The 12,817-nt window shown below is 37.2% G+C and overlaps 1 protein-coding gene across 2 annotated transcripts in view; it reads right to left on the bottom strand.

Moving 5' to 3' along the window:
- Positions 1–1,482: 1,482 nt before the first annotated feature.
- The window catches only part of CEPT1 (choline/ethanolamine phosphotransferase 1), a gene marked incomplete at both ends in the record, with an annotated part of 28,055 nt that continues 16,720 nt past the window's right edge, over positions 1,483–12,817 (bottom strand). Inside the window, 5 exons of one of the 2 annotated variants that reach the window (XM_084243266.1) lie at positions 1,483–1,602; positions 2,147–2,272; positions 2,781–2,939; positions 3,963–4,094; positions 9,053–9,137. In XM_084243266.1, coding sequence (XP_084099392.1) covers positions 1,483–1,602; positions 2,147–2,272; positions 2,781–2,939; positions 3,963–4,094; positions 9,053–9,137 — 622 coding nt within the window. The remainder of the gene's footprint in view (positions 1,603–2,146; positions 2,273–2,780; positions 2,940–3,962; positions 4,095–9,052; positions 9,138–12,817) is intronic. The other variant, XM_084243267.1, reaches the window with a different exon arrangement.

The following is a 12,817-nucleotide window of genomic DNA, read 5'->3' as shown; positions in this document are numbered from 1 at the left end:
AGTAAGATGGTAGAGGTGCCCGTGCCAAGTAAGTTGAATCATCCTTCTTTTGCTTATTTTCTCTACTTTGCAAAACTTAATCTGTCCTCACATTTTTCTGTGTGCCTTTTATAAAACCCCAGATGCTAGAGAATTTGCTAGCAAGCAAAAGTGATGGAGTTCCCTTTCCTGCAACAGAAAAGAAATGCAGTTTCACTGTTGCTGCTAATCCAGATAACATGGGACTGATGGGGTCATCCAAAGAATGAGAGAGTAGAGTTGTGGCTGCCAGGCAAGACAGTACAGTATAATTTACCCATGATTATGGAAACAGGGTCTAAATAAAAATCACTAAAATGCTTCATTGTGGCCAATGGTTGAAGCTTTTCTGCTGTCTCCCTCTCTTTAGTCACACAATTGAACTACCTTTATGCAATGGAAAGTGATCTGGTTTACAGTTACTGAGGACTCCTGGTTCTGATTTCAAATTGTAGTAAAAATACTGAGTAGCCAGAAAAGGAGTGTGCAAAATTGCAATATAGATTCAGGCAATTACTGAAATGTCCAGGAGAGCTTACAAAGTCCCAGAAGACTTGTAATTCTCAACAGTGGCAACTACGATGAAAAATCTATCTAGAGGGAAAGGGAACAAAGTTCTGTTTCAAATTAAATAGTTTATACAAAGGTCACAGGACACAAAATGACAAAGCAGCTGACCTAATTTATTTGTTAGAGAACAGAAAATTCACTTGGATTTTAGAAAATGACATTGAAATTTAGTCAGCCAATGAATGAAACTGAGAAAAAGTCTGGCTTTCAGATCATATATTTATTTAAAAAAATAAAATGAATCGACAAAATTACCACATTATTCTGCATGCTAAGAGGATTTCCCAAGCCCACGAGAGATACCATTTCTTGAGCAATAAAAAAAAAAAAAAAAAAAAAAAAAAAAAAAAAAGGAAAAAAGACTTCTTCAACAATGTAAAGATAAGAAACCTTTCGATCCAAAATTCAAGGTCTTTATCACTAGTTCCATCTCACAAGCTAGTGGGATACAACAGTGCCACAGCTGAGCTCCTTAGTAAAGAAAGCTTGAGAAGACACTAAATAAGGATGTCACTGAAAGATGATTTGTTAAAATTATAAAGCAACCATCTGTTGGCCTGCAGATATTTTACATTAGAAATCTCCACCATTGGGGATCTGCTCCCCATGACAATTTTCTTCTGAATCCAGAATAATTATAAACTCATGGCATTTTTTCCTGCATGCTTCCCGGGCCAACCCCTGTACAACACCATGTACGATTTATAGGATGGGACTTGAAACTCCCATTCTCACACAGGATAGTTAAGGAGTGTTACCAATAACAAAGAAGAAAAGTTACACAACATTGATTATTATAAATTATATTTGTTCTTATCCACGCCATCCTCCTTAATATGTTCAGATTCTTCCCAGCAGAAAACGTGACTTTCCTACATGACACCAATTACATCATTAATGGTGATTAGAATGAGCTGCAGAGACCTTGATTCTGAAGACATGTATGTGCAGGTGAGACGCAATCTGATTGCAAACACTGACACAGTAGCGGATCAAATCAAAGAAAGAGAAAACCTGGAAAGAAAAGAGACCATTAGATTCTCAGGACCCGCTCAGGGCTTCCCTAAACTTCTTGAAGTAAAGAGTGCGGCTTCTGACTTTCTTCTCCTCTCTTCACATTCCCCTTCAATTCCATACAATTCAGTAATGCAGTTTCCTCACAAATCTTTTTATTTACACAAATGATCAGCAAACAAAAGACAGTAAATAGGTTAGGCTTGGAGAGCCAAATTGTCATTGGCAAACTGCTCAACTCTGCCACTAGAGGTGAAAGCAGCACTAAACAATGCAGGCTATGAGCTACACTGGCCCATATGGTGTAGTCAGCTCCAGCTGTATTAGTCAGAAATCTGAAATTATGAGCTCCGGTGAAGGCAGAACTGGTAAGAATAAGGCCAAACGTGTCAAAGACAAAGCCACGAGGAACTCTCACAGAGTCCCATCGGTGTGTTTTCTGGTACTTCAGATCATTACGTGATGTGCTGCTTGGGACTGGCCCACTGAAACGGGAATACAAGTTGCCGACAAATCATGAAAGAGGACAAAGTACAACACTTACCAAGGCAATCCAAAGCACAATGTATTCATCAATAAAGCTGTTAAAATATTGGTCCAGAAACAAAAGTGCTGGGCCTATGAACGCTGTGTCATGCAGATGCATCTCACTTTTCGTCATGTGTGCCACCTGGGGGTGAAGAGTCCATAGGTCAGCGTTTTTATATTATGTGATTATGTGGTACACAGTAAATTAGCTCTGAGCTCAAACACTAAGTTTCAAGAATTAGCCAGAAGTACTTTCTGAATTTCCAAAACTGAACAACTGGCAGCGTCAAGTGGGTATGAGAACTAGACTCCAAAGGGACATGCCGTCAACGAAGGCCACCAAAGCTGTGTTAGACCGGAGCCCTGATCGAAGCGTGGAGGTGAAGACTGAAGTGTGCAGATAAGCTAAAGACCAGATTAAACTGTGGATTGAAAGGAAAAGAGTTGCAGAGGCTCAAGGAGCTTCTGGGAGCCTCAAGTTGTAGCTTCACAGAAGGGTAAAGACAGTTTTCTTGTTGATGTAAAGAGATTTAACTGAAGGAAAGCCAACTCTAGAACTGCTTAGGAAGTAACAGAATAAAATCTAGGATCATAAAACCAAAATAAGATAAGAGTTAAAAATAGAAAAAATTAAAATTTTTGGTGCTTACCACAAGTTTATTAGTGATTTTAGCAGATACAAAACCAAATGTCAGTATATAAAGACAGGGATGCTTTTCAAAAAGCTGAACTGCTGATTTCTTGTAGATCATCGCAGCTAATGTAATCACTGATCCAATATGGAGGAAGGGCGAAAGGACACTTGTTCCCTGAGCAGAGTAAAGAAGAGAGGAATTAATGGCATTCAATACCGATCAGACACGACATAGACCTGCTGAAAGAAAATTCGACTTAAACCTTAAAGAACATCTTGGTGCCTGGCAGCCAACAGTTTTTATGAAGCAGAATACCAGAACCATTAATGAAGGTCAGTAGCTCTGGATGGGTCAGGCCCAAACTGAGAATTTTATTTCAGAAGTTAAGCTTGTTTTGGGGTCTCCTTGGTGGCATAGGTGTTAAGTCTAAACACTCTCACTGCTAAGACCTGGGTTCGATCCCTGGCCAGGGAGCTGACCCACACATGGCACAGCTTACCCTAAAAGTGGATTTCAGAAAATCCATCTGTTCTGCTCTCTACTCTGTCTCTGGTGAATATCAACCCCACCCCACTCTGGCCTACATCCCAGTTCTTCTATGTCAAAAAAGAAGTTAGGCTTGTTTTACAAAGCAGATCATACTTTAATAAAAATGTGTATAAAAGTGTGTGTATGTGGGCTTCCCCTGGTGGCGCAAGTGGTTGAGCGGAGCGCTGTGAAGCTGTCCACAGCCTCTGTGGCGCCGGTTCGATTCCCGGCCAGCCGGCAAGAGTCCCACATGGCACGGCAGACCTCTCCTGTCTCGCCCGCTGCTCCCCTCAGCAGTGTATTTCATCAGTCTGCCTGTTCTGTTTCCGGCTCTGTCTCTGGTGAATCCTCTCACCCTCTTGCGCATCTGGTCTGTACCTCGGTTCTTGTATAAATAAGTAAATAAATCCTTAAAAGTGTGTGTGTGTCTGTGAAGAGTTTTACTTTAGAGGGTTATACGATGAGATTTGTATTTATAGTGTATTGAAAATGCCTATACAAGCATATAAATGTCCTCATGTATTAAAAACAACTAAGTTTAGGATACCACTTTTTAAAAAAGACTATGCACAAATTCTAAATTAGGTGAATACACTAAATAAAAAAACAAAACAACACAAAACCAAGCTCTAGCACAAACAGTTGTTGGCAGTCTTAAGAAAAACTTACTGCTATTGTTGATCCATTTTTTCCAACACCACCTGTGAAGATTACACGGAAGTAATTTGTACAGGAAAATATGGTCCCTGCCACAGTACAAAGTGCAGGAAAAATTTTCATTTGAATATTCAGCACTGGAATCTTTAATGGGTAGAGAGAAAGAATAATTAAAACCATATGAATTAAAATAAACAGATCAGTATTTGATTCATGTTCCAAATAGTCTTCATTTGCATCAGCTTAGTAAATGCCTTAATTAAAGAAATTTTCCCTCTTCTTCCCACTACAAGATTTATGACAAGTGTCAAGAGATGAGGCTACATAGAAATTAATCTCACTTCTGACACCAATGTTGATCCACCCTCATTAATCTGTGTCCTGAGCTTTAGCAGTTCATCTAACGTATCCCAGAGCTGGTGACACTAAACCAGGCTCTTCTGGCTGTTTTATAAAAGAAGAATACCCTGTCTTTGTCTTTGTGCATCTTTTGAACTCTAACTCTAACTCAGTAGTTACTAATTGTTATGAGAGAAAAAGTGTGTTGATTAAAGACTAGAAATATTTGCAAGAAGATTTTAAAAATCTGTAAGCTAGAAATGAAAGACAAAACTTCCACTCAGAAAAGTTCCCGACTCCAAATTGTTAGGATACAGACAGCTAGTAAAAGCAGAGGGCAGCTAAGAAAGTGTTCAATATGTGTGTGTGGGGAAAACATAAGCAAGTTGGCTCACCTCTACAATTGTGTAGAGAATTTCAATATATAAGTTTGCCTTTTAGAAGAAGTAAATAATATATTTTATAATGTACTGAAAGGATACATTTACTTACCTAAAGTAAGGGGGTGCTAAGTGGCTTAAGATCGTGTATCTAACCTTGCAAGTATAATGTCCATCATTTAAAGAGAAATGTACTTGCCCACAATGGTTTAATAAACAATGAGTTCTCATAATAAAAGCATTTCTATTAGGGCTGTTTACACTTTTGGGGGCTACCATCTGCCTACACTTTTCAAATCAAATAGAAAATATGGCATTTCCTAACTTTCTTGTATGTATAAAAACCTCAGTAAAATTGGTAGATCTCGACCTTAATGTTTAGCTGCTCTGTTTCTTTAAGACTCTCAAGAACTCTGTTTACACAACTCTATGATCTCTTGCAAAACTGCAGCTCTAAAAAGCAGTTGAAATCAACTGTTCAAATTTCAAGTAGTACTGTTGCAGCATTTAATTTTCTTAAATGAACTTGGTCAACTTAAAAAAAAAAAAATCAAGCCCAGAGTCTTATGAAGCATCCTAAATGGTCATCTTCCTTCCCAACTCCTACAGCCCAACTCAAAACTTGTTTTCAACAAAAGGGAAACTCAAACCATGGTTGCTTTCAAGGCCAAGAGATTTTTCTGCTCTAGTTCAGAAACTAGGGCTATTACAATCTCAATCTGATGCACCTGGCTGAAATTCAATGCTTGGGCTAGTTTTCTTTCCCTCTAGAGACAAAGAGCTTGTCTGGCAAGGGAGAAATACAACACTTGCTCAGATTTCAAAAGAAGCTAAGAATTAATCCACTGGAGGGGCATCCCTGACTCGGACCTAGGCCCTGAATGAGTGCCAACTCTGGGGCGGCAGCAATCTGTGCCACATTTGAAAATGAACAGCACCACACCTGTATTTAAAATTTCGTGAAAATGTTTTAGGATCATGGAAACTGTTGCCTGCTGAAAAACGAAAGAGTAAACAGAAACGCTAGAAAAGCAGGCAAGTTAGTAAATGACTCGGAGCACAAGCCAAATAAGTGAGCTTCTGACTTCAGAGCAGAGCGCCATAAATATTCCTGGGGCCCTGGTTGCTTCTGTCATAGGGACAAGCCATATTCACCAAAACATTAGCTCCTGAGTGCAGGATATTCTGTGAACTGATTTTTATGTTCTCTCTAGACCCCTGGACTCTACAGGTGCTCGATATCCACTTGTTGAGTAAGGATAAAGATCTTCTCTCTTTCTCTGCTCTCTATGCAGAATTGCTGCTTGAGAGACTGTAAAACACAACTCCTGCCACCCACATGAAAAAGTAGAAAGAGTGAGTCAACTACAAAAATAATCTGAGGTAGTGCAGAAATAGCTGGAATCAGAGAATCCCAAGACTCACCAGGTGACCCCTAAAAAGTGGCAACAACTGAACCACTTATAAAAAAGCATTAAAAGTACTTTTTCACCTCATATCCCAGATCAAGGAGGGTGGGCACAGTCTGTCTTTCCTAATTATTCTCTGTCCTCATCCAAGGTGGCAAAAGTGCACCCACCTTGTAGAAACAGCCAGAAAGCTGTGCACCTGGGTCTCAGGCCTGCCCAGACCTCAGAAATCTTTGAGACTGGGAACAGGAAGAACTCCCGTAAGGTTCATGGACTCTGCCCTAGAGATAGGGGACACTCCTCTGGATTCATGCCAGGATATTATGCATCCAAATGATGTTAATGTAACGTAATTCATTTAATGATGGGAAAAATAAAACCTTAAACTGTCAGATTTACCAGATTTATAACAGGCAGATTTTGTTCTAATAGTTTGGACTAATGCAGAAGACCAGTCACTAAACAGACTAGTTTTATTTTGAGCATAATAAAATGTCCCTATAAGCTTTGTAAATTTCAGCAGAAAATAGAAACATTTTGAGATTAGGTATTAATGTTCTTTCAAAGAATGTGAAAAGCCTGCTTATAAATACTTTTCAATACAAGTGAATTCTATCAAAATACAACACGACAATTATAACAGAGTCCACCTAATGTTTAAAGAAAAATCACTGTGTCTGAATTTAGGTAAAAGTGTACTTCTTAAGCTTTTTATTTTAAAAATGATGTACAAATAAATTACACTACATAGCAAGCCTTCAGCTCTACCTAATTAATTCATCTGTTTTAACATTCATCATTTGCTTTAATGGACTCCAGAAGGTGTTTCATGCTATAATACACATTTATTCAACTACTATATTTAAAATATTCAAACATCAGTGCAAGTAACTGAGAAGATTATATGTGGGTATCTTTCAAAGAGATGTCTTTCTCAATTTTTTTTAAGGTAATATGACAGAAGATAGTTCCAAGATATTCCCCAAAGGAAATATTTTTGTGGGGGAATTAACATCTAAAAAATGTATTGCTTTATTTCTTGCCTCGTATAAACCATGTACTGACTTTTCCACATGAAGAGAATGTCTTTCCTTAAAAAAAACTATTCATAAATAAAAACTATTCATAAAGGAAAGTGACTAATATTAGCTATAAGTCACTTACCTTGGCAAAACAGCTGATCTTCTGGAATCATTTTGAAGATATTTGCACTGCTTTTTACCATAAAACTGCTTTCTAAGTATCAGTAAAAATCTTTCAGTGAGAAACTGGAAATCAATTTCCATTTTGTGGCTTTGACCTCAAAAGATGAAAGTTTCAACTCTGGCCCTATGTATCATTCTGGCACACAGTCAGCTGTGCACATCTCATGTAGTGCTCTTCCCTGAACTGACAGGATGTAAATCAAATAACAATGAAGCCATAGAGTCAAGTGAAAATAAATAAACACAATTCACCTGAGCCAATTGTGGGACTTGCTCAAAGAATGATCACCAGAGAAGTCAACTCCTGCACTTTAGTTTAATGATGGTGACAGGAAGAGCAGCAATGCTACTAAGGCTATGTCAAGGGCAAGGAGTCTGTCCTTGTGCTGTATAATCTAACCTCACTGGGCCTGGTGTGGGACTGCCAGGCCTACGCACTCTGTGTTAGTCTCTGATCTGAGAAGTACTCAGAATACTTTTTGAAACATAACAACAACAACAAAAAATTGCTTTATGTACCAGAAAAGACAAAACATTTGATCCTTTTTAAGGGCTCTGTTAAGTACATGTTATCTGCATGTACAGGTTATGTACGTAATTCCTGGTAAAAACAAGGTAACAAGTATACCCGAAGCATCTCTACTGCCAGACAGCACGTAGAGATTAAGGATATGTGTATCACTTCTCGTGGAATAACCTTACCCTTTTCCATACTGAGAAGGATAATTAGGCACATATACCTGATGCTGACTTGCCTCTTGCTGATCAAGCCTGAAGCTCCAGTTTTTTTTTGGTTATTGGCATGTTGAAACTCTGTAGGTAATTTATATATATTTCAGATAATCGAAGTAATTTATAAAAGGTAGAGATTTGTGTATAAAACACAGTTTATGAAAATATAGTTGAGATATATAAAAAATTTCAGGCTTTATGATCTACTTTCAGAAAAAGAAAACCTTTTTCTACAACTAATTTATTTCAAAAAATACAGTTATTTTTATATATGTAAAAGTTAGATATATAAATAACTTTTTAAACTATTTGGAAAACAAAAGTAATAGAACTCTTTATGTCTAACTCTAGATAAATATCTATAAATTCTGTCTATACAGGTACATATCTAAAGAGCTCAGATTTCACTGGAGATTTTATTGGTTTTTGAGATTAATGTGTAGGAAAGATATGAGTCAAATATTGTACACAGAATTTTCCTGATTGTCTATAGATTATTTGTATTCTTTCATTAATGTCCTCCACACAATCCTATCCTCTGAACAAAAGATATTAAACACTTTATGATAGTAAATACTTAGGGAAGTGTGTCCATTACACTTCCTTAAGTATCTAATTTACCATCATAAAGTGAATTAGGTAAGGGAAAATCCCAAATTTGCTGTTGAGTATTGCAAAGGACAGAAAAACTGTAAACTCACGTAGTTCTGAATGAGAGCAAAAGGTCTGACTTAATCTTGTCTTTGGTTAACGTGCTACACTACCTACCTGCTGTTTCCTAAGCTGTAAAACAGAATGACAAATAATGATTCAAAAATAATAGCCCTGGAATGGATCTAATGTACTGGATAATTCTGAGTAGTAAAATTCACCATGCCCTAAAGGAAAAATCTGTGTTCTACTGTTGTTGTGACTTTTCTTTTTCAGGAAAGAATATAATTTGCTTATACCAACCGTTAATTGGATTATCCTATATTAGAAAACACAAGCAAAGGACAACATGCAGTATATGGGATACACAATTTGAACAAAATTACCATAGATTGCCAAAAAGGTGGTCCTCCAATCACTGCCAGCAAATGCATGATTATTATGAAGATTTGCACTTCAGTCACATCAATTCTGATTAGGTACAAAAAGCCAAAAAAGCAGAGTTACTCAAAACAATATCAAGTTAATTACTTGCAAGCTTAGCAGCATTCCTCTATCATGCACAATAGAAAAAAATCTCAAATATTGAGGAAAGGGGAAAAGGAGGTGTCAAAAATTTGTTATGAGCAAAACCAAATAAAATCCAGAGCTTTTTAATTTAATTTGATGAATTTCACAGAGCAATAAAAACCCCTCCTTTCCAAAGGAAATTTCTGACTCATTGACGTTGGGTTGAAACTATAGCTTAACCTTTCCCACCAAAAAAAAAGGGGGGGGGCTATGCATTAAATTTTGAATATCAAGTAGAGGATTATATAATATAAAATCCTGAAATAAGTGCTTTGTAGTATCAAATGGAAGAAATGGTGAGCTTTTATTCAAGTAATACAAATCATTGAGACCTTGTAAGACTTTCTGACCTTAGGTATTATTCATTTAATAACTTCCATGATATGGGTGTGGAAAAAAATTTTCACCCAATTCGCAAATTCTTGTACTTACTAGGTCAACTACCCTAAGAGTTCTTGAAAGAAGATACTGAAAATAGTCAAGAATTAGTTTGAGGTTGCTAAAAATGACCCTATAGTCAAGAAGAGACAAACCTGTTGCAAAAAATGGGGGGGGGGCGGCGGGTATAGATATTAGAAGTCTGAGAGTCTGGAAAAAAGAATATGGGCAAAAAGATTGAGGAGCAAAGCATAAACCTGTGTTCCTTTCCTACCTTTGGCTAGCACTTTGTAATAATCTCGAGACTGGCATTCTCAGATTATTGGATACAAGTATCTTTTAGTTTTGAGAACTCAAAATCCTACAGATTTTGATATCCTACAGATATGATTGTACAAAATATTTGTGCAAGGTTATCCATTACAGCATCTGTTACAATAGCAAAATTTTAAACATATCTTTCAATGAGGGGGTTGGATATAGGAATTATGGTACTTTCATATACTGGAATAGTAGTTTTTAAGAGTAGGGCAGTTTCCTACATAGTGATACAGAACAACAGCAAAGATTTATTGGGTGAAAAAAAGTTGGAGAAGTTATATATGCTACTTTTTGGTTAAAAAAGAAAAATAATATTCTACTTTTATTTTTGCCAAGAATTACATAACAAATTTCTGGAAGGATACACCAGGAACTAAGAACAATGGTTATCTATGGAGAGGACAGTGTGGGAACTGGTCAGCTGAGGGGTGAGGATGAGAGGGAGACTATTCACTGCATACCTTTTTTATGATGTTAGTTTCTAAACAAAGTAAACAATTTAGCTATAAAAGAAGGCAAATTTTTTAAAAAGTAAGTAGTCTCAGAAAAATAGATATCAACGGCAGCAAAGGGGTTCAATTCCCAGAGCAGAATAGAGTCCCCATTTCTAAAATTGATACTTAAAGCAGACAATCTAAACTGTGAGCTTAAGGAAGCTCTCATGCGCATTATAAATAACGAGGCTGAAACCAATTTCTCACAATTGAAAAATACTGATTGAACTTTGTTTGCTCGAGAATGTTTTTTTAAACAGAAGCTTATTAAGCTGCAAACAAATAGTGATGTAATTATCTTGCTACACACATTTATTAGGAAAAAAATTGGACTGAATTAGGCTAAAAAGAATCTGTAGCGCTGACCTGGTGGGTGGTGTTGCCAATAAGGGGAATTACACTCAGTAGCAGATTCAGGAGACTAAGCAGGTGTCAAAGATGATCGACTCTGTCTTGGGTGGAGGAGGGTAGACATCTTACAACATTTTGCTGGATATATGAAGTAGCCTTTTGGGAGGGGAAGGGCCAGAAGTATAGAATTACAAAATAAAAATGGAGGGAACCTCATGCAGTTAATCTTTGTACCTTGGATGAATGTAAAAGGAAACATGAGACAGATTTTCACCAAACCCCAAGCTGGGATTCCTAGGGAAGTGTTATGGATTTGCCTATTGGAAAATATGAAAGATACAATATTCTAAACCATTCAGATATTGTCATTGTGTTTAGATCAACAATGCCTTAAAGTTCAGAGGGAGGGCCAGGGAAAACTTACTTACCAGTTGGTAGTTAGTTAGGACTGTTTTTTCCTGTTTGCTTATCTGATTTAGAAGAAAGTACTCCAGGAGGAGACCCTCCAGCTCTGAATCACAAAAGTGCCTATTACCACTCCGAAGGTATGGCTTTAATCTCCACTATCAGTGGAAAAGGGTGGATAGAAGCCATCCCACAGAAAGGAAATACCAGGAGGGACAGACAGATGGCAGAAGTGATTAACAATGAACAAGAGTTAATGATTTTGTTTAGAAAAGAGCTGGTTACATGACATTACATTTTCCACCTTTTCAACAAGAAGTCTCTCAGTCTGGGCTGGATTTACTGGAACACATATTGGGGGGGGGGGGGCTCACTTTATTCTTTTTGGCTCTGCCAGAGAGAAATGGTTCTATTGATATAAGGGACAATATTACATAAAAGCTGGAATTGAGAATTTCTGCAGTCATTTCCCTTTTATTATCTTCAAAATATTCCCAAGTGTTGGGACTATTTCTCAAAACAAAAAACAAACAAGAAAACCAACCTCCAAACTACGCTAAAAACAAGCTCCCATGGACACTAGAGATATGTGGTAGAAGAGCACCCAAAATACCAGAGTGATTTTTTAATAAGGTGTGGGAAAACAAATCGATAGCATTTGATTTCCATAGCCTCAAAATTTCAGAGGGGGCAAAGGAAACAGTATTAAACAATTTTTGTGTAACCATGAAGGTATTTCAATATTTTGACTTAAGTAACTTCCTATTTCTACTGTATTTTAGTATCGGGTGCCAAAAGGGAAAAAGAACTTCCCCAACTGCTGTGGACAATCCATAATGAATATTTTGATCCGTTCACATTTAAATAACTATAACAAGCCAGCAACAAACAATGTTCTGATGACTGTCACGGAAGAAAATGGAAAGAAGCAAACCATTTGTGGGAACTACTCTCCCACTCTTTTGACAGGGAGACTCTTCAGTCCACAGTCAAAATAAGCTTTACCACACAAGACAGATTCCTTGGACCTAACACTCCATCCTACTGGAGAGTCCCCTCTCTTCCTCCTTCCTATAGATTTAGAGGTAAAGAGATCAAGGTGTCCTAATGACTAGCAGTAACTTTAATTTCTAAAACAGAGAACAGAGACTCTTGCTAGTTAGACTGAGGGCCTCAGGCTCCTTCATCACCTAAGAGAGGCAGCTCAGAAAGTTCCTGCTCAGGGCAGTTACTACATCAGAAGCACAGCTTTTAAAAATGATTATGCGGGCGTGATTCCAAACTTAAGTAGGCTTGTGTTTGCTTTGGCAGCACATATAAAAACTAAAGCTGGCTAACTATGAAGAAGATTTCTGACTATTTTGAAACTTTCGTTTTTATTTCTCAGTGTTCAGAGAGCTACCTAACAAATGCATTTGGCTTAATTCCTGCAAGAGTCAGCTTTAATTGAAGGGACCTAACTGACCTTCTTTGAAACTGTTAATAAATTTTTTCCAGAATTTTTTCTTTCTTCCTTATTATCAGGCATTAGGACAGCTTACTCTACTTTAATATGTGATTTGCATTTCAAAGATTATATTTGCAATTAATTTGTAAACTTTTTTTTTGTTTAATTATACATAGTAAATATAA

This window comes from Talpa europaea (assembly GCF_964194135.1).
Source record: "Talpa europaea genome assembly, chromosome: 9".
NCBI lineage: Eukaryota > Metazoa > Chordata > Mammalia > Eulipotyphla > Talpidae > Talpa > Talpa europaea.
The sequence above is the reverse complement of the archived record's forward strand: the minus strand, read 5'-3'. Positions and strand labels throughout refer to the sequence as shown.